General features: G+C 39.1%; 1 protein-coding gene across 1 annotated transcript in view; it reads left to right on the forward strand.

Annotated features, from left to right (window-relative positions):
* The window catches only part of HTR3B (5-hydroxytryptamine receptor 3B), a 57,969-nt gene that overhangs the window by 16,654 nt on the left and 16,596 nt on the right, over positions 1 to 24,719 (forward strand). The window contains 8 exon segments of the mRNA XM_045038322.1: positions 2,373 to 3,676; positions 3,764 to 3,856; positions 8,179 to 8,339; positions 21,892 to 21,936; positions 22,487 to 22,596; positions 23,024 to 23,132; positions 23,134 to 23,194; positions 23,729 to 23,886. Of these exon segments, the coding sequence (XP_044894257.1) occupies positions 3,790 to 3,856; positions 8,179 to 8,339; positions 21,892 to 21,936; positions 22,487 to 22,596; positions 23,024 to 23,132; positions 23,134 to 23,194; positions 23,729 to 23,886 (711 nt within the window). The 5' untranslated portion in view covers positions 2,373 to 3,676; positions 3,764 to 3,789.

Genomic DNA, 24,719 nt, shown 5'->3' on the forward strand with positions numbered 1-24,719 from the left:
TGGAGATGGGACTTCTGAGAGAAATACATCTCTAGGTAGCCTCTTAGTGACAGGCCTGACCCTAGACTGCATTCAAGAAACAACAGATTCAAACCTCAGATTACTAAGTCTTTTTCTTAGCTGATATTTTAAGAAGGCTGAATGCTTAGCTTCTGACAATTCCATTTTTTTCGTTTTAATACACTGATCTGCTTGAAAGGCCTGAACGGGGTTCACCTCACATTCATCCTTCCTAAATAGCTTAGAGGGGTGTGGTGAGATCTTTGAGTAATGGATAAAAAGTACTGTATTAATGAGTGAGAAGAGACCATTTTCCTGAAAAATTTCATGAAAAATTAAATTTTCATGAAAAAAAAAGTGAACAGGGAAGAGATACCAAATCTAAAGGCACCAAGTAAACAAACTAAATCCAGACAGGACAGTAAGATTGGAAAAACAAACATCTGAGCCATTTGGTGATTCAGAGCAAGGCGATCAAGGAAAGATGGGGAAGCGTCTGTGTATAAACTATTTTGAAAACAAGTCAGTCACACAAAACCGTTCCCATCTTGGCAGAATTCATCAGCCAATAAAGAGCTGTAATGGGCAGGATCACCAGACTGTTGTTAAATTAGCTAATGAAGGTTGTAATGTACCTGTATTACACATCATTAGCAGTGGCCTTCCAGTAACAGATGGGTACATGAGGAAGTGAGAAGAAAAGGGAGGGGAAAGCATATCCCAGAAGGTCTGACTTACCATGGCTTGCTAAAATAAAATGTGTGGCAAGAATGTAATGCCGATCATCATCGCGATTAAACCTTTGCATAAAGGGAAGCTTCTGTGTCGCCTTCCCATAAAAAGTGCTAGGTACATAGATACGTCTGTCTGCAGCTTGCTTTTCTCCTCATGGAAAGTGCTGGGACTTTGGTGGCCAGATCAGTCTTTGGTGATCGTATCTCTTGATAAAGCCCCATTTATCTGGCCATCCTCTTTCAAGGATGTTTCTAAACTTTCCATAAGTTTGTATCAAATTTTCACTACCAGGTTACATTTCTTTTTTTTTTTTTCTGAAATATTTTCAGATACACAGCAAGACTGGGAGAATAGTAAAATGAATCCCGCCCCCAACCGTTTGAGAGTAGTTTGCCAACATGATGCTCTGTCGCCTGTGAGTGCTTAGAATGTGATTCTTACGAACAAGAACATTACATGATCTCAATTCCATCAAAATCGGGAGTCTCTAGGCCCCCACCTTGGATTTTGCGAAGTCTCCCCAAGATGTTCCTTTGTAACAAAAGGATCCAATCCAGAGTCACACATTGCACCGAGTTGTCATGTCTCCTTAATCGGCTTTATGGGACACGGTTTCTCCGTCTTTCCTCAGCTTCCCTAACCTTGACACTTTTGAAGATTATAAGCTGTTTTGTAGAGTGTCCCGCAGTATGGGGTTATCTGGTGTCTCCTTCCAGATAGATCCAAGTTTTGAATTTTTGGCAGGATGATCACAGAAGTGCAGCTGTGTCTTCTCAGTCCCTCCTATCTCATGGCACACAACTCCCGTGATTGGTAACGTTAATTTTCATCATTTGATTAATGTGTTGTCTGCCAGATTTCTCCACGGAAAGTTTTTTTTTGTTTTTTTTTTGTTTTTTTTTTTTTACTCATTCTGATTAATAAGTATGTTGTGTAAGTGTCCTGTTTTTCATCAAACTTTCGCCAGCTAGGTTTTATCAGCCACTGATGTTTTTTGAGTGAATTATGACTATGAAGATTCTGACATTCCTTCTACATGTATTAGCTGGCATTCTAACTTAAGGAAAAGTCTTCATTTCATTCATTTATTTAAATCAGCATGGACTTGTGGATTCGTTTTTTTTTTTTTAATTTTTTTAATGTTTATTTTTGAGAGAGAGAGAGAGAGAGAGAGAGAGAGAGAGAGAGAGAGAGAGAGAGAATGAGCGGGGGAGGGAAAGAGAGAGAGGGAGACACAGAATCTGAAGCAGGCTCCAGGCTCCGAGCTGTCAGCACAGAGCCTGACTTGGGGCTCAAACCTGCCGATCACAAGATCATGACCTGAGCTGAAGTCAGACGCTTAACTGACTGAGCCTCTCAAGCACCCTGTGGATTTGTATTTTATTTTGGGAGATCCTTCAACTAACTATGCCCTTTTAACATGTGTCTATCATTCTTTTATTTTTTAATTATTTTTTAATGTTTATTTTTGAGCGAGAGAGGGAGACGCAGAATCTGAAACAGCTCCAGGCTCTGAGCTGTCAGCACAGAGCCCGACTCGGGGCTCGAACCCACAAACCACGAGATCATGACCTGAGCCCAAGACAGATGCTCAACTGACTGAGCCATCCAGGTGCCCCTCCTTGTCATTCTTTTAGCACTTCTTTACTTTGTGATGCAACAAGATGTTCTGGGGTCTTCTCACACATCCCCACATCCCCTGTTCAGCTCCATGTCTTCCTTTTAGGTAAGTGTGTTATTTAGAAACTAAGATCTGGGTGTCGGGTATACTCATTGCTACTGGGGTGTCTTGGCTCCCAGACTCACCAGTGGACAGAGCTTGGGATACAAGTATGTATTAACATCTGTACACACACACTGACATCTGTGTTTATTTTTATGCGTAGCCACATGTATTGAAAACCACAAGTTCACACTGATGCCTCCAAAACCAACTCAACGCCTCAGGGTTCATCCTAGTTTCCTCCCTTTCCATATTTGTAACTCCTGTCACCAACAGTAGGAAGTCAGTCAGGCTACGTTTTATTGGTAGATGAAAATTAAGGAGACAGCTTCATAGATTGTAAACAAAGGGACTAGATAAATTAGCAGAACAGGGATCAGGTATGTATTTCTCCCCTCCGTTTGCTCTGTGAAACTCATCTCAATCCTATGCCTCTACAATCCCACTCATAGTAAAAAGCAGATAGATGTTGGAAATGGTATGAAATTCAGTTTTTGTATCTAGAGCATCTAGGGGTCTACCAGTGGCAGATAGAATCATATGGAATTAGGTCTCTTTTTCCTTCATAATGAAGAGTGTGGGTGCTCAGTGAAAAGATGAAAGAAAAAATTTATCACATGATGTCCAGCTTTCGTAGCCCTCATCTTCAATCAGCCTAGAAGGATCCTCTCATACATAGTTTACTTTCTGGATTGTATACTCAGTGACAATTTAAGAAGCACCCCCATTTATCAAACATCAACGTTACTTTTAATTAAAGGAGCTCAGGAAAGACAGAGTGCACTTTCCCCACTGTATTGTTAGCAGCTGTTCTTGATTAGACAATAACAGGGATCCATTAGCTTTGTGTGATTCAAGAGTCCAATAGCCATTGTCAAATACTGAAGATGCTCCTGCATAAGTCTGGTTTAGAACAGCTATTTAGGTCTCAATTATTAATGAAATTAGTGTCCTGAATGTCAGCAAGATCATTGCCTTAGGTAAAGGCTGTAAAGGAAACCATATTAGTGTGGAATGTCCCCTCCTTAGGGGCTCCTCTTAGATTACATTTTTCACTTAGCTATCTCTTGTCAGGGAAATTGAAATGTTGGCCACGATCTGATGCTGGGGCAGAACCAAATGGAGAAGTTAAGGGGTATTGCTGTGGCATCAATTCTGAAACATTGTGTGGTGCTGGCGTCGCCTTTGGTCCTGTTCAATGTTTACAAAATAGCACCGGTGAGGACAGCATAAACTGGCAAACAGCAAAGAACGGAGTGAAGAGGGGCCCCTTTGGGAAAAATTGAGTGGTATTCTGTCCCGTAGGTAAGTTTACGTTTCTTCTCTTTGGGATGTGCCTGGGAACAACGGCAGGTGCAATGGCTCCTCTGTGGCCCTTCATCCTGGTGGCTGCCTCAGGTGGGTCCTTGTAATGATTTTATTTTAGGCATTGAGTATTAACTCTTAGAAGCGAGAGATGATATTTGTCTACATTGTGCTGTATAACTCTTTTCAAGTGTTTGTTTTTATTTATCTGTATAACGCCTAGTCCTCTGAAGGTACATGGAGGCCTACGATGATAGATCTATATATGTATACGTATATCTACATCTGTATCTTTATCTACATGTATACATACACACAGAGGCACACAGTGGGGCTTTGTACAGGCAGCTGGAAATATGCTCTGAAATGTTAAAACTGTTTGATAAACCCCTGTTTCTCTAGAAATCAGGCTTTCTTGGCAGCAATTTACATTGATAGTCTGGAGCATTCTTTTTCAGATTTGCTTTTATGTCTGAATAATACATTTTTATTATCTAAAATGGTCTTGGCTTCATTGTAAGCTTTTAGTAGACCACAGAAAGAGTCTCTTGGATACAGCATGGCTATAGATGCCCAGATATCATTTTGATATTAAGGGTTTCATCCAGCTGTACAAAGTCTGTATAGATAATGAGTATATCTCAAAAGATAAACACTATGAACTTGTGTGTTTTAAGTGTACAGTTCCCCTTAAAATGCTTTAGAAACTAAAATATTTTTCCATATTTCTGGAACTGAACTACACTTTTATGGTTCCAGTATTAACAGCACTGAATTGGGCCATTAGAGTTCGGATACAATGGATTCTTAAAGACACATACACATCAAGCAGATCACTTAGGCTGGTGTTTCCCAACACCCCACTTTTTTGAGGGGTCTTGTGGAACTCACATCTAGGAATTTCCATGTTTTAAAATATAACTGGAAGTGGAATCCGTCATTTATGGCAATGAGGAAGGAATTTGGTAGCAAAGCAGCTGGAAATGAGTTTTTCTTGGGTAGAGAAGAAAAGTAGCCACTTAGCCTTAAAGTATAAAAATCCTGAATGTTGAACTTCGAAGATAAAATCATTATTTAATTATAAAAATGAAAATAGGAAATTTCATTAAATGCCAGATGAGTTTCTTAGCAGAAAATAATTGTAAACATGAAGCTAAGTAAGATAGAAGGATAAAGGGTAAGGAAAAGAAAGAAATTGTTCTTAACGATATCTCTTGCTAATGTTTAGTATTACGCTTGATTTTTGTTCTAAATGTGACAGAAAATGTGTTTTAATGGTGTCTAGTAATCCGTACTTGACTATAAATCATATTGGGAACATGTGTTGCAGAAAAATCTGCCCTTTGGAATCTTTGCTGGGTTAATATCAAGATGATTTGTAAATGCAAGAGCACTGAACCAACCACCAATTCAAGGCCACTGCCTGGAGGTGATGTGTGCTGGGGTAAGAGGCCCAGGTTAGGAGACCTGTTTGGTTCCTACTCCACTACCCACCAGCCATGTAACTCTGAAGAAGCCAATTAGTCTCTTAGAGATTCAGTTCTCCTGTAAGTTAAATGTTTCTCTTGTATATTTGTGAAGATCTAATAAGATAACATTGTGAAATTGTAGGGTGCAATGCAAATGTAAGATACTTTTGACCTAAACACACACACACACACACACACATACACACACACACAGAAAATAACAGCGGGCTGTTTCTACCCAGTCATGCACACCATGCAACATGTCAGTCTTCCTTTTGAAGGGTTACTCACTGCTATCCCTAATATTCTGGGGGAGTCAGGTCAGTGTAGTGTCATGATTAAGAGCTTGGGCTTTGGATCCAGATAACTTGTGTTTAAATTCCAGCCTCTTCATTTGCAAGCTGTGGGACTTTGGGTGGTACTAACCTCACTGAGCCTGTAGTCCCTTACCTGTAGCAAAGTGACTCTGCATCGGGCTGTAGGGTACCTATGTCATAAGGCTGCTGTAAAAGCCAAATGAGATAATCCATGTCAATTGCTCTTAGCACAGTGCCTGGCATATGGCACATATTCAGTCAGATTTGGGAATTCAATAGACCACACACCTAAATCTGAATGTCCTTATAACCCCTCAGATAGATGTATAACTCTTTTTTTTTTAATAATCCTAGACATGACATACTCACTAAAGCAAGAACATCTCTTTTCATCAGAGTGCCCAGAACACTTTAAGATAGGTGTGAGAGTAATTTGTTAAAACAAGGAAAATGAATAATTCTATTGTATTCTTACCTTAAAAAAAAAAATCTCTCTTCACCTAAAAGTGCGTCATAGCTCAGTCCCCTAACACATTCTACTTTCCAGAAATCTTACAAATAAATTATTAGCATCCACAGAGGCAGTGCTAACAAGGAATCTTTCCTGGGTCTGTGGATCATTTCCATCAGCTCTGTTGAAACATCACTGAACTGAGTCATTTAGTGCTTGTGTGAATGTCACATTAGCTTTCAAGGGGGCATAATTTACTGTTAATTAATGGTCACTTAAATCCTTAATCTCTCTCGTAATTGATCTTTCTCCTCAGGCAAATTTGCATTCATAGTAGAAATGTAATTTATTATTTCTTCCTGTTTTGAACAAAGAACTCTGCCCTTATAGTTTATTTCAGCATATTTTCATTTCCTTCTTATTTTTCTTCCTATCATTGCTTGTTTCTCTATTGTTCCTAGTTCTAGATTCCAGAACTTTCTCTTTTTACCCAAAGACTTTGACATGTTCTGGAAACTTATGTTATTCTATAGGGTATCTATGGATTGTTTCCTAGAAAAGATAGCAGAGGGAAAATTTGGGTCTTTATGGGCAGAGGGTGTAGGGAAAACACATTCATTTCTCAGAATTATGCTTTCACTCTATCTCTGATAGTTTCCTGTATTGGAAAACGCACATTTCAGTACTTCCCCGACTGGGACTTGAATTGGGAGCTTCCAAGCGAGGTGAAAGTGAAGTTGCCCAAAGCAAAGTTCACGGGAAAAGCACCAAACCAGCTTTGCTTTTATGCACCTGACTTCTCTCCCCTGGGGTACAACAGCAAGAAATGGTCTCAGGTGGAGAGGTTCACAGCACATTTTTTTGACAATCACAGTTCACAAAAACCTTAAAAATGACGCCTGATGCAAGCCACCTGCCTTAGTCCTGCATGCCTGAATAGCTGATGCCATTTTAGGCGTCTTCCTGGGTGAATAGTTAGGAAGTTAAACTGCTCATTAGCTTTGCAGCTCTGGTGGTAATGAAAGTGAATATTCCACTGCCCACAACGAGTCTGCAGTTGCACCCCCAGCATCGTTGTTAGCATTTTGGTCACACTGACATTGATAAATCATAGAAATTGTTGCCCGTGGTGGCGAGTGACACGACATCATTCATAAAGAAACGGGTAGAAACAGGACTGTTGCACAGAGAGAAGAGATCTCATTTACAGTTTCCTGCTGGACCCTGCACACCTTCAGCGGCTCATCAAAATAACCATCAAAACCACTGAGAGGTGAGGTGAATTCACGCATAGGACACGACAGATAGATTTCACTCACGCACTGTGGCAGGAGGTGTGCAATTTGCTTCAGTCCAATGACTTAGCGAAGCTTTGAATCCCCCAGGAGCTGGCAGAGCTTGTGAGCAAAATATCTTTTTGCAATTCAGAGGAAGCCCTCGCAAATTTGTCACTTCCAATTGTTGGTGCTCGCTTCCCGGGCTTCCTTTCCCCTGGCCTCCCCTGCCTCAACACCAATCACTGCTCCTCTGCAAATCAGGATTCCCAGGTCATAGAAAATGGTTGTTCTCTGGAACCAGAAAGAATTTTTTCCCAAAGCGGAGATCTCATTTTCTGACAAGCATGTTTTATTTAAAGACAGTTGAGTGCAAAAAGAGATTTTTTTTTTTTTTTGAGAAGAAAAGTGTGAATTGTAATCTCATTAATCCCATTATTGAGGAATCCACACAGATCTTTGGGTCCATTGGTTTGTCCATGTTCCTGCTTGGATTTTCTACTTAACCGTTGAATTGTGAATGGAAAATCAAAAGAAAAATCCAAATAGGACATAACTTGTGGCTGAGTGTATAGGAAGGTTTTTTTCTATGTAGGTGTAGGTGGGGGTGATACAGAAATAAAGGATTCTGTCTCCAAGACGCAAGACTGTGAAAACAGAATTGTAGGTGAAGTTCAGATCCTTGGAGATCAGGTTGGTTTATTTATCTTTACAGTGAGATTTCTCTACTGGGCAGTTAGACCATCAGCTTGCTTTAAATAAGTGTCTGCCAGAAAGCCCACCAGCTGGCTATGAATTTAAGCAGACTGGGGTAAGCTGAAAACCATGTTCTGTTAGGAACCACCAAGTCCTGAACTGTCTGAAATCTCGTAAAGATGCTAAGATGCTAAGTTTTGTTTTTCAGAAATACTAGTTACAGATACACCTCATCCCAGGAATTCTACTCTATATCGTCTCACCAAGCAGCTATTACAGAAATATCACAAGAAAGTGAGGCCAGTTCATGACCGGACTAAGGCCACCACGGTATACCTGGATGTATTTGTCCATGCCGTATTGGATGTGGTAAGGACCATCTTACCCTTTCTGATTCATGTTACCCTTTTGTAAAACTACCTGCTATTTACGCAGGAGCCTAGGAGATGTTTTATTCTTAAGACTCCAGTTGAGCTGGTAGGGAAGTTGCACTAGACTCATGTTAGCAGTAAGCGTGAGATAAAATACTTATTTAGACACATGCTTTCTAGTCCCCAACTTGCAAGCTGAGACGCAGATAGTCTAGAAATAGGAGTTTCATGGAATTAAGAGTTTTGTTTTAATTTTTTTAATGTTTATTTATTTTTGAGAGAGAGAGAGAGACAGGGTGTGAGTTGGGAGGGGCAGAGAAAGGGAGGCACAGAATCTGAAGCAGGCTCCAGGCTCTGAGCTGTCAGCACAGAGCCCAACGTAGTGCTTGAACTCACAAATGGTGAGGTCATGACCTGAGCTGAAGTCAAACACTTGACTGAGCCACCCAGGCACCCCAAGAGGTTTTAAGAATTATAGTCATACAATAGCCAAAGTATGGAAAGAACTCAAATGTCCACTGACGGATGAATGGATAAAGAAGATGTGGTATATATATACAATGGAATATTACTCGGAAATCAAAAAGAATGAAATCTTGCCATTTGCAACTACGTGGATGGAACTAGAGGGTATTATGCTAAGCAAAATTAGTCAGAGAAAGACAAATATCATATGACTTCACTTGTGTGTGGAATTTAAGATACAAAACAGATGACCATAAGGGAAGGGAAGCAAAAATAATATAAAAACAAGGAGGGGGACAAAATGTAAGAGACTCTTGAATACAGAGAACAAACTGAGGGTTGCTGGAGGGGTTGTGGGTGGGGGATGGGCTAAATGGGCAAGGGGCATTAAGGAAGACACTTGTTGGCATGAGCCCTGAGTGTTATACATAGGAGATGAATCACTGAAATCTACTCCTGAAATCACTATTGCACTATATGCTAACTAACTTGGGTGTGGATTAATTAATTAATTAAATTAAAAAAAAAGAATGGTGGTCATAGATCAGTGTACATATTTTATGAGTTTGCTGACACCAAAAATAGCAATAGGTATGTTTTTTCCCCATGGCTCACGTTTTTTAGTGACAGTGGTAGATTTAAGAAAACATCTACCACTTATTTAAAAAAAAATTTTAATGTTACTTTTGAGAGAGAGAGAGAGCACAAGCGGGAGAGGGGCAGAGAGAGAGGAAGACACAGAATTCGAAGCAGGCTTCATGCTCTGAGCTGTCAGCACAGAGCCCAATGAGGGGCTTGAACTCACAAACTGTGAATCATGACCTGAGCTGAAGTCAGACGTCTAACTGAGCCACCCAGGCTCCCCTACATCTACCACTTACTGCCTGAAATTGAGGAAAAGAAAAAAGTGCCCTGGTGTCTTGAGTTTATACCTAACGTATTTGATAAGGATGGTGAGGGAAGTTTGTGTATAAAACTGTCTCTCCTATATCTAAAGAGGGGGTTGTTGCAGGAATCAAATGAGAGAATTCATGGAAAGCAGTTAGCAGAGGTCTCAGTACACCCTCAGTAAATGGTGGCTTACCCCTGCTCCTCTCTCTTCTTAATTACAAAATTTCCAGTATCAATAGGTCCCAGATTTATTTTGATTTTTCTTATGAGCAGACCTTACTGAGCTTGTTTGTTAATATAGTTTAATATTTTTTTCAAGTTACTGCTCAAACTTTTTTTCTAATTAAGGTATAACATACATATGTGGAAATGCATGGATCTTAAGTGCACAGTCCAATGAGTTCTGGTAATTGGGTGTACCCATAGAATCCACACCCCTGTCAATATAACAGACCTTTCCATCGCCCCAGGAAGGTCCCTCATTGCCTGCCTGCCCAGTCAGTTCCCATCCCCTCTACCCACAGAGACAACTGCTGTTCTGATTTCTTTCACCATAGATTATTTTTGCCAGTTCTAGAATTTCATTGAATGAAATTTTATTGTGTTGTCCTCTATTGTGTCTGGAGTTTTTCACTCAGCATCATGTTTTTGAGGTTCGCTCATGTTGTGTATATCAGTAGTTTTTCTCTTCTTCTTTCGTTTTTTAAAAATTTTTTTATTTACTTTTGAGAGAGGTAGTGCAAGAGGACACCAGAGGATCCGAAGCAGTGTCTGCGCAGTCTGACAGCAAGCAGTGAGCCCGAGGTGGGGCTGGAGCTCAAAAATTGTGAGATCATGACCTAAGCCGAAATGAAGAGTCGGGCACTTAACTGACTGAGCCACCCAGGTGCCCCTAATGGAGTCCATTTTAAACCAGCTCGTTAAGGGGCTCCTGGGTGGCTCAGTTGGTTGAGCGTCCGACTTCGGCTCGGGTCATGATCTCACGGTTTGTGAGTTCGAGCCCCACGTCAAGGCTCTGTGCTGACGGCTTGGAGCCTGGAGCCAGCTTCAGATTCTGTGTCTCCCTCTCTCTTCCCTGCTCATGCTCTGTCTCTCAAAATTGAGTAAACATTAAAAAAAATTAAAAAAAAAAAATAAACCAGCTCGTTAGTTGTGGTTAGTGCTTTCTAGGTCCTAGGACATCTTCGCTACTCCAAGTTCACAGACATCATTTTCCTGTATTTTCTGTCAGAAGATTTACAGCTCCTTACCTTTAGTTCTATGATCTATTAAGAATTAATCTTTGTGATGGTGTGTGATATAGATCAAGGTTTTTATCATTGTTTTTGTGTTTTGGTTTGGTTTGGGTTTTTGCATTTAAACAGGAGTTGTTTCAGCCTTGTTTTTTCGCCCATTGAATTGCTTGATGCCTTGATTGAAAACCAAATTGACTGGTAAGTGTCAGGCTCTTTCTCATGAAATCAGGCAGTGTAAGTCCTTGGACTTTGTTCTTCATTTTTGAGATAGCTTTTTAGGACCTTTGCATTTCTACATAAATTTTATACTCAGTTTGTCAGTTTCTATTTTTTAAAAAAACTGCTGGGAGTTTGTTTAGAATGATATGGCATCTACAGAGTAATTTACGGAAAAATTAACATTTTAATAGTATTAAATATTATTCTAGTCCTTGAATATATTATGTTGTTCCATTTATTTGGGTCTTCAACAGTGTTTTATAATTTTCAATGTAGAAGCTTTACACATATTTCTATTAAATGTATCCCAAAGTATTTTTGATGCTGCTATAAATGTTACTTGAAATTTTTTAATTTTCTATTTGTTATTATAGAGAAATAGGAATTTTGCCTGTTGACTTTGTATGCCTTACTAAATTTACTTATTCTGGTAGTTTTTTTTTGTAGATTAATGTTGTCTACATACACAATCATGTCATCTGCACATGGTTTTGCTTCTTCCTTTCTGATCTGTTTATGCTCTTTATTTTTTCATTGCCAAATTGTACTGCCTAAGACTTCTACAACGTTAACAGAAGCGGTGAGAGCAGACATCCTTGTTTATTCCCATTCTCAGGGGAATATTTTTCACCATTAGGTATGATGTTAGCTATAGCTTTTTCATAGATGTTCGTTATCAGGTTGAGGAAGTTCCTCCCTATTTCTTGTACACTGAGAGTTTTGTTTTGTTTTGTTTTGTTTTAATCATGACTACATATTGAATTACATCAAATGTTTTTTCTCCATCTATTTGGAGAGCAGATAACTTTTCTGTTATAATGGGTAAATTATTTTGATTTTCAAATGTTAATCATCCTTGCATTCCTGGGATAAACCCCATTTAATCTTGATATGTTATCCTTTTTCTATATTTCTGGATTTAAAACCTACTTAATACAGGTTGTGTCTATGTTAATGAGGAGTATTGGGCAGCAGTTGTTATTTCTTGTAATGTGCATGTCTGGTTTTGATACCAGGGTTATGTTGGCCTTAAAAAAACTAGTTAAAAAATGTTTCTGCTTCAATTTTCTGAAGGAGTTGTTTAATGTGGATATTTTTCTTTCTTTTAAAAAAATTTTTTTGAGTTTATTTATTCAAGAGAGAACAAGTGCAGGCAGGGGAGGAACAAAGAGAGAGAGGGAGAGAGAGAGAATCAGAAGCAGGCTCCACTCCCTGTCAGTGTGGAGCCTGATGTGGGGCTCGATCCCACCAACCATGAGATCATGACCTGAGCTGAAATCAAGAGTCTGCTGCTTAGCCGATTAAGCCCCTCAGGTGCCCGTATGTTTTTCTTTCTTAATGTTTGATAGAAGTCACCAGTAAAACCATCTAGGATTGGAATTTTCTTTGTGAGAAGATATTGAAATGTGAATTCGTGGGTGCCTGGATGGCTCAGTTGATTGAGACTCTTGATTTCAGCTCAGATCATGATCCCACGGTCATGGGATTGAACCCTGATTCAGGCTCCTCACTGAGCATGGAGACTGCTTAAGATTCTCTCTCTTTCACTCTGCCCCGTCCCCCACTCTTGCTTGCTCCCTCCCTCCCTCTCTCTCTCAAAAACAAGTGTGCGTTCAATTTAATTAAGATATGTAAGAATGTTTATATTTCCTATTTCTTCTTGTGTCACTTTTAGTAGTTTGTATTTTTAAAGGGATTTATTTTATCCAAGTTGTCATATTCATTCGTTTACAATATTGCCTTTTTCATTCCTCATGTTGGTAATTTGTGTTTTCTTTTATTTTCCCTTAACCAATATTGTGAAAGCTTTATCAGTTTTACTTATTTTTTTTCAAAGAACCAAATATTGGCTTTGAATTTTATCGTTTTTTTATTTCATTGATATCTGCTCTTTATTTGTTTTCTTTCTTCTACTTACATTTAATTTGTTTTTCTTTACTTAGTTTCTTAAAGTGGAAGCTTAGAGCTTTGATTTTAAACCTTTTTCTTTTTAATTTTAGCAATTATGGCCGTAAATTTCCCTCTAAGCACTGCTTTAACTGTATTGTACAAGATTTTGAGCATCTTAAAATTGAGATATAAGTTACATAAAATGAAACATCTTTTTATTTTTTTATTTTTTATAAGTGTTTATTTATTTTTGAGAGAGAGCAAGCACACATGAGCACACATGAGCTGAGGAGGGGCAGAGAGAGAGGGAGACACAGAATCCGAAGCAGGTTCCAGGCTCTGAGCTGTCAGCACAGAACCCGATGCAGGGTTCAAATTCACAAACTGTGAGATCATGACCTGAGCCAAAATTGGACATTGAACCGACTGAGCCACCCAGGCACCCTGAAACACCTTTTATTTTTTATTTTATTTAATTTTTTTAATTTTTTTTTAACATTTATTTATTTTTGAGACAGAGAGAGACAGAGCATGAACAGGGGAGGGTCAGAGAGAGAGGGAGACACAGAATCTGAAACGGGCTCCAGGCTCCGAGCTGTCAGCACAGAGCCCGACGCGGGGCTCAAACTCACGGACTGTGAGATCATGACCTGAGCCGAAGTCGGACGTTTAACCGACCAAGCCACCCAGGCGCCCCTGAAACACCTTTTAAAACACCACTCACTTCCCCCTAACCCCAATACCTGGCAACCAGTGATCTTACCTTTTTCACTATAGTTTTGCCTTTCCAGAAAGCCATATAAATGGAATCATGATATTTTACACTTTGTTTTGGCTTCTTCCATGTGGCATGCTGCCTTGGAGACAACCCACGTTTGCAGTCAGTAGCATTCTGTTGTGCGAGTGTCCTGCAATTGGTTTATCTGTTTACCAGTTTTTGGACATGTGGGTTATTTCCAGTGTGGGGAAATTATGAGTAAAGCCACTATACACATTTGCATATGTTTTCACTTCTCTTGGATAAATACTTAGATGTAGGATTGTGAGTTGTATGATAAGCTTGTGTTTAACTTTGTAAGATACTACCATACTGTTTCCCAAAGTGGCTGTATCATTTTGCATTCCACCTGCAATGTGTGAGAGTTTCAGTTCCTCCACATGATTGCTAGCACTTGATATTGTCAATCTTTGTAAACGTTAACCATTCTGGTAGATTTGTGGTGATAGCTCACTGTGTTTTTTTAACTTTCATTTCAGTAAAGACTAATGACCTTGAATATCTTTTTGAGCTCTAATTTGCCAGTTGATATCTCTTTTGGTAAAGTGCTCAGATCTTTTACCCAGTTTTAAATAGTGTTGCTTATTATGTTATTGAATTTCAGGAGTTCTTTATATATTTTGAGTCTATTTCTAGACTCTGTTCTGTCCAACTAATCAGTGTTTCTCCCTCCATCAGTACACTGTCTCAATTACTGCAGCATTACAGAAAACTTGAAATCAGAGCATGTTTTCCAACCTTGTTCTTTTGTTTGAAAATCATTTTGACTCTTATAGGTCCTTTGCATTTTCATATAAAATTTAGAGTCAATTTCTATTTAAAAAACTGCTGGAATTTTTGTTGAGATTGCATTAAATCTATAGGTCAATTTGAGGAGAATCAACATCTTTAACAAAAGTCTTCCAATCCGTGAGCCCATTTTATCTCTCCATTTATTTAGTCCTTTCATTTCTCCTCGTAATATTTTGTAGTTTTTAGTGCTTTACACATAATTGTTAAGGTGTATCCCTATTTCACATTTTTTGTTATTCTATAAATGGTATTTAAAAATGAATCTCTGCCTAGCATACAAAAATACAGTTGATTTATATGTATTGGCCTTGAATCCTGTGGCCTTACGATACCTTATTAGTTTTAGAGGCTTTTTGTAGATTCTTTCAGATTTTCTATGTAGAAGATCATGTTGTCTATGAATAAAGACAGTTTTTCTTCTTTATTCCCACTCTTTATACCTGTATTTCCTTTTATTGCCTGTTGCACTGGCTCGAACCTACAGTACAATGTTGAATAGAAGGGTTTACTATTCCATAAATATCAATTTGATAAAAGTATTCGATAGTATTATTAAAATCTTCTCTAACTTTTTAAATTTTTGTTGCTTTATTAATTTCATAGTGAGGAATGTTAAAATCCCCAACTATAACTGCTTTATTTCTCTGCTCTGTTGTTAGGTGAGTATACATTTAGAATTGCATGCCTTCCTGATGAACAGATCCTTGTATCATTATGAAATGCCCCTCTTCCTATCTAGTAATACTCTTTTTCTTGAAGTTCTTCTCATGCTTGCTTTTTGCATGGCATGTGTCTTGCCATCCTCTTATTTTCCATCTCTCCGCATGACATTGTATTCAAAGTCATTTCTTGGAGACAACATATAGTTGGGTCTTGCTTTTTTTTTTTTTTTTTTTTTTTTTTTGGTCAACTTTTATTTTGAAATAATTATAAATTTACAGGAAGTTGCAAATAAATTTATAGGGAGGTTCTGTGCACCCTTTACCCAACATCCCCCAATGTTAACATCTTAGGCAAATAGAGTATCGGTACTAGAAATCGACATTGGTTCAATCCACAGAGTTTATTCAGATTTCTCCAGTTTTACATATATTCATTTGTCTCTGTGTGTGTGAGCTTCTATGCAACTTTATCATGTGTGTAACTTTGTGTGACCACCACTACCACACATTAAGCAACACAGTCATTACCATGGGGCTACCTGGTTCTGCTCCTTTATAGCCACATCCCTGTCCCTGCCCCCTATTCCTAACCAGTGGCAACCAATAAATGTCTCTTCCATCTTTGTATTTATGTTATTTTAAGAATATCACATAGGGGAGCCTTGGTGGCTTAGTTGGTCAGGAGTCAGACTCTTGATTTCGGCTCAGGTCATGATCTCACAGTTCATGGGTTCAAGCTCCCCATCAGGCTCTGGGCCCACAGCACGGAGCCTGCTTGGGATTCTCTCTCTCCCTCTCTCTCTCTTTTTGCCCCTCCCCCACTCACTTTCTCTGTCTCTCTCTCAAAATAAATAAACTTAAAAAAAAAGAATATAAATGCAAAGATACAGTATGTAACCCTTCGAGATAGGGTTTTCATTCAGTGTAATTCCCTTCAGGTTCATCCAAGTTGTCCATAATCTTCAGTTCATTGTGTTTGTTGCTGAGTAGTACCCCAGGGCGTTGCTTTTTTTTAACCTGTCTATCTGTGCATTTTAACTGAAGCATTTCATCCATTTACCAATACTTTCTATTTGTTCTCTAGTTGGGCCATCTGTTTTTGTTAAGAAAATATTTTTTTTAATATTTGATTTTAGTTCTTCTATTGGCTTTTTAGCCTGCCTCTGAATCATTTTTTTTAGCTGTTGTTTTAGGGATTCCCATTTCCATCATTCATTTAATACAGTTTACTTAGAATTAATGTTATTATCCTTCACATACATTGTACAAATCTTGCAATAGTAACATTCCATTTACCTGCTCCACTGACTTTTTTACTATTTTTGCCTTCAACTTTACATTTACATACATAATATACCCCACAATACAATGTTAGTATTTTAATGTACTTTGTTAAAATCACTTAGTAATTTCTCTTTATTTAAATAGAGGTAGTTTTCTATGTTAATATCTTAGTGCTGTGCTGGGAGTCATAGACTGATTTTTTTGTGACTGAGAATTAGGCATTGTAATTGATGAAAAACATAATTTGAAACTGAAAGTATAATCAATATAACAGGGTTTAAATTATTTTTTTTGTCTGATGCAAGATATTTTAGCATAATTTTCCTCCAGCTTAGATAAATCCCCAATCATTATTTCTTTGCAAACAGGAACATTTAAATGATACACACACACACACACACACACACATACAAATCTCAGTTTTAGCAAAAGTACTAGATCTAAGATCCTAGAAAATATTATTTAATACATGCCAGGAAATATCCACCCCTCCTCCAAAGGCCTAGTCTTACAGAAAGCTCCAACAGAAAACTCCCTTAAATGCTCTCTGTAATTGGATATTGAACTAAAATTCTTGAGACTTAATTTCCTGGGGCTATATTTTCACCTACTTAAGAAATGTCAGTCTTTGCTGGTTGTCTGTGAGCTATTATGACTGCGTCGTTTACCAGACATTGTACAGTGGGAATAGCATGATTTGAATTGAGTAAAGACACATGAGATGAACCATGTCATGTGAAACCCTGGGACAGATGTATAATCAGCCTTGAGTAAGGGAATAAGAGAGGCCTTCTAGGTCCCTCCACATCCTCCCACTTTTTATTTCATATTGATTTAGATAAAGTAGAATTGCTCAGGCTTTCCTTTAGAGGCTTATTAGGAGATAAATATAGAAAAGGAGTTAAGTTCTATATTCATATTTTCCCTTAGAACAACTGTGTCAAATTGGAATTTTTTTTACCTAATTCTTTCTTTCTATCCCGATAAAAGTAAATAAAACCAGATTCCTTATGGTAGTTAAGGAGAACACCATTACTTTTTCAAAGATATGTTTTTCTCCACTGTTGTGGAATATACTAATTTTTTACTAGAATACATTAGACATACCCCTGTTACTGGATAAGACAGACTTTCCTTAGAAATTTGGAAAAATATTATATTCTATCCCTCTAGTTTTATCCCTGTCTACTGTCTTAGCCTTATCTCCTCAATACTACAATGAAATCAACTCCTTGTTGTTTCCTGCCTGTATGCTGTTTCCTCCACTAAATGTCTTTGTCTTCCTTCTCCATCCGTAAAATATTCTAGTCCTTCAAATCTCCACTTCTGAGAAAGATTTCCCTCAATTCTGCAAGCTGACAGCAATATCTCCTCCCTTTAAATCCACAGAAGTCTGTATATATTTAAAAAAAAATTTTTTTCAACGTTTATTTATTTTTGGGACAGAGAGACAGAGCATGAATGGGAGAGGGACAGAGAGAGAGGGAGACACAGAATCTGAAACAGGCTCCAGGCTCTGAGCCATCAGCCCAGAGCCCGACGCGGGGCTCGAACTCACAGACCGCAAGATCGTGACCTGGCTGAAGTCGGACGCTTAACCGACTGCGCCACCCAGGCGCCCCAAAATTTTTTAAATATTTATTTATTTTTGAGAGAGAGAGCGTAAGTGGAGGAGGGGTAGAGAGAGACAGAGACACAGAATCGAAGCAGGCTCCAGGCTCTGAGCTGTCAACACAGAGCCCAATGCGGGGCTCAGACTCAACGAACCGTGGGATCATGACCTGAGCCGAAGTTGGACGCTTACCCGATTGAGCCACCCAAGTGCCCCAAGTCTATATATTTCTTAACACACATAGTGATTTGTTAAAATGTCACATACCCTAATTTATTAATAAGCTTCTTGAGGGAAGGACTTGCTTACTCATATTCATATTTCCCATATTATGCAGCACAGCATATCTTGCTTCAAAGATACTGGATAGATATTTGTCAAGCAATTAATTAATCAAAATACATAAGTGCCAATTTTAGTACCGCCATTATGAATGGCTTCGTCTAATAGGCTTTGCGAACGTCTCTATTACATTCAGCAGGGCCAAGCCTAGAGTCCATCCTGGAGGCAGGGTCGGTTTGGAAGGACTTGATGACATGGCACACGGAATCAGCCAAGGACACCCCCAGTGTGAATAGATAACTTGTTGGGTGCATCTGGCGGCAGCTGAGCTGCTGGCAACTTTTGTTTGGCGTGAAGAGCTTTCAGCCCAGCTCTCATTGTGGCACCTCGCTTCCATTATGTTTTGCCCCCTGTTTTGTTTATATGAAAGACTACAGTCTTGTCTTAGAATTTCTGGGTATTATGAGTACCTTAGGGAAATCTGATTATAGAGATAATCTACTCAACAGTGAAGAGTTTCAATTTGTTTCTATTGAGTTTTGTCAATTCCGAATCCCAGATACCTTTGTCTTCCAGCCCATTGACTAGAGCCTCCCAGCCAGACGTTGAGGCATCTGTTTCTATAGTCTTCCGAACTGGGAAAGATAAATAAGAATGTGCGGGAATTATCTGTGTATTTGCTAACCACCAATTTAGATCTAAATAGACTCCCTCTGTTAGGAAGACTAATGAATTCCAATTCTCTGAAATATCCTTTGCTTTTAACAAGCAAGATGGAAGGTAGCTAAAGAAAAAAGAGAGGGAGAGAGAGAGAGAGAGATACACAGAGGGAAGAGCTGTGAATAATGCCACCAGAGAACCAATTATGTTCACCAGCTGGCATTGAGAAACTTGTTTCCTGTGACAAAAAAAAAAAAAAAAAGATTTCAGTTTTAGCCTCAGACTCCTTTTTGACATTGTGTTCTTTAGGGCTGAATGACAAATGCTCCCAGATACCCCCTAATATATTAGAAAAAAATTTTTCATACTTGTTACATGTAACATGACAGAGCAATGGGTGGGAACAGAAGGGCCAGCAGAGGCATCAATATGGCAGTCAATACGAATCGATGGGATAAAATGCTGGTCTCCCCAGCCACATAACTGACTTAGTGATACGTTCATGCCTTGGCGAGACGGGGATTTAAAAAAACACTTGGTCAGGACATTTCATAGATGTAAGACTATATTTGTTGTGAAAGAAGAGTGAAAAAGCTGTGTTTTCCAGTAATACAAAGTGCATTTTGAACTTGGGTTATTTTTTCCCCTGTTTGTGATGGCAGCGAAACCCAGAACTGAGCCTTTATGTGCTTTAGTGGGGGACAGCCCAGATCTTAGAATGTCAGTAAATCAAAGCCCAGTTCTACAGTATGACAGTTCAGAGGAAGAAAGTCAGATGTAAATAATACTGACTTTAAAAACAGTATCTATTTCAGAATCTCTCAGCTGGTAAAACTTGGAAGGAAGCAGTGTCACCTCAAGGTTCATTCATGTTGTAGCATGTGCCAGAATTTCCTTCCTTTTTAAAGCTGAATAATATTACGTTGTATGCATATATCACATTTTGCTTATGCATTCCTCTTTGATTGACACTTGGGTTGCTTCCACCCCTTGGCTACTGTGAATAATGGTGCTGTGAACATGGGTGTACAAATAACTGAGTCTCTGCTTTCAGTTCTTTTTGGATTTATACCAAAGAATGGAATTGCTAGACCATATGGTAATTCTATTTTTAATTTTTTAGGAGCTGCCACTGTTTTCCATAGCAGCTGTACCATTTTACATTTCCACTAATAGTGCACGAGGATGTCAATTTCTTTATATCCTCACCAACACTTATTTTATGTTTTTGTTTTATTTTGTTTTGTTTTAGTAGCCATCTAATGAGAGTGAAGCGGTATTTCACTGTGGTTTTGATTTGCATTTCCCTGACGGTTAGTGATTGTATTGGCCAGCATGGACTGCCATAACAAAGACCATCAACTCTGTTTCCTACAGTTCCAGAGGCTGGGAAGTCCAAGATCAAAGTTCTAGCCAGTTAGGTTCCTGGTGAGAGCTCTTCCTGGCTTGCTAATGCCTGCCTTCTTCTCCATACCCACATGGAGGAGACAGAGAGATCATTCTCTCTACCTCTTCTTCAAAAGCCACCAATCCTAGTAGATAGTGCCCTCATTTAACCTTAGTTACCTCTTAAAAGTCCTGTCTCCAAATTTAGTCACATATGAATTTTGGAAGGACATAATTTGGTCCTTGGCAGTGATGTTGAGCTTCTTTTCATGTGCTTATTAGCCATTTGTATATCCACTTTGGAGAACTGTCTATTTAAATCCCTTGTCCATTTTTAAATGGGGTTATTGTTTTGTTTGGGTTTGTAGAAATTCTTTACGTATTCTGGATATTAACTCCTCATCAGGTATATGATCTGCAGGTATCGTCTCCATTCTGAGGGTTGTCTTTTTACTTCTTGATGGTGTCCTTTAAAGCGCGAAAGGTTTTCACTTTGATGAAGTCCCATTTACTTTTCCTTTGGCTGCATGTGGTTGTGGCCTCATATGCAAGAGACCATTGTCTGAGGAGTCAGAGTCATGAAGATTTACTCCTATGTTTGCTTCTAAGAGTTTTACGGTTTTAGCCATTATGTTTAGGTTTATGTTAATTTTGAGTTAATGTTTGTACATGGTGTGAGATATCCCTCTTAGTTCCTAAGACCATAGTAGTTTTAGAATGCTCATTACTAGAACATATATGAAAAAAATTGATAAGGAGTGTTTTGTTTTTTGTTTTGTGGTTTTTCTTTTCTTTTCTTTCTTTCTTTTTTTTTTTTTTGGTTGTTATTCTTAAGGGTCTTCTCCAAAACAATTACTTATTGCAGACATGGGTAAATCACATCTACTTATATCATCACAAATATACTTCATTTACATTAGGCTCATTCAGTCTGATAACCAGAGAGATCCAAACATCAGGTAACCTAACAAGAATGGCTGCCAGTAGCAGTTGAGATTAACAGTCGTTGAAATGTTGTGAATAATATCTCGATTACAAATAAAAGCTTGGCCTCATCTTTGTACCCAGAATTGGCTAAGACTACATGTCATTTTTAATTTTGATTAATGGCAGAGTAACTAATTAGGGTGGGAAAGGGATTAGAAAATCATTCAAGATGTTGCTGTAGTCCTCGTGCCATTTTGTCATGGATGCTATAGTCAAGTTCACAGTGACAGGCACATGTAATAACTAGGAGCTGAGAATAGTCAGATTTGAAGAGTCAAGGCAGTGCTTTTAAAATCAGCATTTTTAGTTAAATTTGATTTTCTTTCTCTGAATTATTATGCTGTTGAATTGGGCTTTGATTTATTGACATTCTGAGATTTGGTACAGATTTTCTTTTTGCTTTGCAGGATGCACAGAATCAAAAATTAAAGACAAGTATATGGTACTATGAGGTAAGTGCTGTTTCCTTCCATGCATACTGGACTCCTGATTTCTATAGTGGTGCCTGGGTGGCTCAGCCAGTTAAGCGTCCGACTTTGGCTCAGGTCATATCTCGTGGTTCATGAATTCGAACCCTGCATCGGGCTCTCTGCTGACAGCTCAGAGCCTGGAGCCTGCTCCTCATTCTGTGTCTCCTCTCTCTGCTCCTTCCCCACTAGCACTCTGTCTCTATCTCTCTCTCTCTCTCAAGAATAAATAAACATTAAAAAAAATTTAAATCTGTTGCAAAATATAATTATTCTAAGGAATAGATATTTTCTTTGTGTTTGCAATTTAGTTTCTTAGACCTGCAGCAGATCTAATTTATTAGAATCTGTGTAAGATATATGGCCACGGTTTCTGGGTGGGGCACCATCTTTAGGGGTTAGCAGGGAAGCCCTCTCCCCTAACAGTACCAGCAAGCAGATCAGTTGGGTTATTCATCCAAATCCTTCTTCAGTTCTTTGGGGAGATTGACATTGCCCCTTTTTGATACATTTCTTTTCTAGCTCCTCCTAACAGGTTTGGGATGATGAATTTTTATCCTGGAGCCCCACCGTGTTTGATGGGATCAGGGAGATCTCTCTACCTCTAAGCGCCATCTGGGCCCCTGATATCATCATCAGTGAGTTGTAAGTGTGCTGGGGTGTATTTCTACGGGGCTTAAACTGCTTGGACTACTTATGCCAGTTGTCACTTTCAGTCACTGTTGCTGTCTTTTGTTTCTTAACCTAAAGAGGATCAGAGTGTTGGGAATATTCCAGGTAGAAGTACCATGAGTTGACATCATTTAAGATACAGATTTAATTACAAATGCTTGAGGTTACTCATGGGTTATGTCCGTTGCAAAAGTAGCAAGTGAATTATCTTTTGAGGCTGTCATTACTGAATCCATCTTTGCCAGGGTAAATGACGTCATGGGAAATGTGATTCTGTCTTTGCACTTCTAGACTAGTCCTGAGTATCACAGCCACTACCATCTCATAATCAGTTCTGTTCATGTATTGAAATGACTAAGGCCTTCTCTGTAACAGCGAGGTCTTCTTGTGTTTCATATAGTGTGGACATTGAATGATCACCCGGCCTCCCCTATGTCTATGTGAACTCATCTGGGACCATTAAGAATGCTAAGCCTATCCAGGTGGTTTCCACATGCAATTTAGAGACATAACGCTTTTCCATTTGATATGCAGAACTGCAGCCTAACTTTCAGTAGCATCCTGCACACGGGTAAACCGTGAGCGGCATAGTCTGCCAATGGGAAAACACTCTTGTGCTGGGTTGGCGCACTTAGGTGAAATTATATCATGCTGTCTGTGAGGTTTATTTTGTTCTTGCACATAGTTTTTACAAATTGAAATCTTTTCTTACAGCTATTTGGCTACCATTGTAATTTGGACTGAGTACAGTGTTGTGCCCAGATATATTGATCACTGCTGCTCTAGGTTTGGGAATACAGTATTAGGCCTCCTCTGCCACTGAGAAGGTTATAGAAGTGGTAGGACCAGGTCCATCATTCTATGGATAATGGAGTGCAAACTATAAATTCACAGTTGGTTGTTTTGTTTTGTTTTTTTCACTGAGAGGGAGACTCTATTCCACATCCCTATCCCTAATTCAAAATGGTTGTACTGAGCCCCATCTCAGTAAGACTGTACATGTGGGGGCAAGAGTGAAAGGAATAATTTGAGTTGGGAGTTGGAAAAGCGGGTGGTTATTGGGGCCTCTGTGAGTGAGGAAGTCCATTGTTTCTCTTGTTGTCAGTGGAAGATGTAGACCTGGCCTTCCTGAGGAGCAGAGAAGACATTAAGCATGACAAAAAGGAATTTTTGAAGGACAGTGAGTGGGAGCTTCTTTCTGTGTCCTCAACATACAACATCCTGCAGAGCAACACTGGAGATTTTGCACAGATTCAGTTTAACGTAGGTCCTTCCTGTTCCTGTTGCCTACTTCTCTGCAGTCGCAAGCCTTCTCTGCTGGGCTCAAGGATCTCTGCTCTGTCGTGTATTCTCATTCTTTATCATCATCCAAAAACTGATGATTCAGGTGGCTCTGGAAGCTCCTTGCATTACAGCATTTCACAGACCAGAGATTCAGTCCCAGATCCTGGACTCCTACTGTAAGGATTCCATATGTGAGTAAAAAGAGAATGGTTTCAGGCACCTGAACCACCCACCTTAGCCGGCATCCTCAAGCCTTTCGGTGCATACTAACATCCCCACTCCCAATTGCTGCTGAGAGGAGGGGGAAACAAAAAAAAAGAAAGAAAACCCACATACAGCAACAACAACAGAGTGGGAGAAGAGCATCTCTTTAACGTTACTGTCCTGTTTTTAACTGAGTAAATTATTAATTAATTCCAGAAACAAATGCATAAAGCTATCATTATTAATTTGACTATCTTGAGCAATTAGCTAACAAATCACCTACAGGATCCTCAGAGACTCCTGGTGGTTTCTGGATCAGAGAGAACAGCTGCTCTAAAGGGATTCGATGAGAACCCAAGCTTCTCGGAAGCACCACCAGGATGCTGTTGGCTGCATTGTCATGGGACAGTTTGTTCAGCAGGAGCCTGAGGGGTGGGGTGCAGGACAGCGAAACTGCTGTTTTGCACTCCAGAAGCAGCCATTCTCCCTTCCCTGACCCTTCTGGCAAACTGTCCTGATAAGTGGTTTGTAGCAAGTTCATGCAACTGGTAGATCCGCTGTCAGTATTCACTTCTGCTTTTCTGCACAAAGTCAGCTAATAGTGTTGA

Source organism: Felis catus, chromosome D1 (assembly GCF_018350175.1).
Source record: "Felis catus isolate Fca126 chromosome D1, F.catus_Fca126_mat1.0, whole genome shotgun sequence".
Taxonomy (NCBI): domain Eukaryota; kingdom Metazoa; phylum Chordata; class Mammalia; order Carnivora; family Felidae; genus Felis; species Felis catus.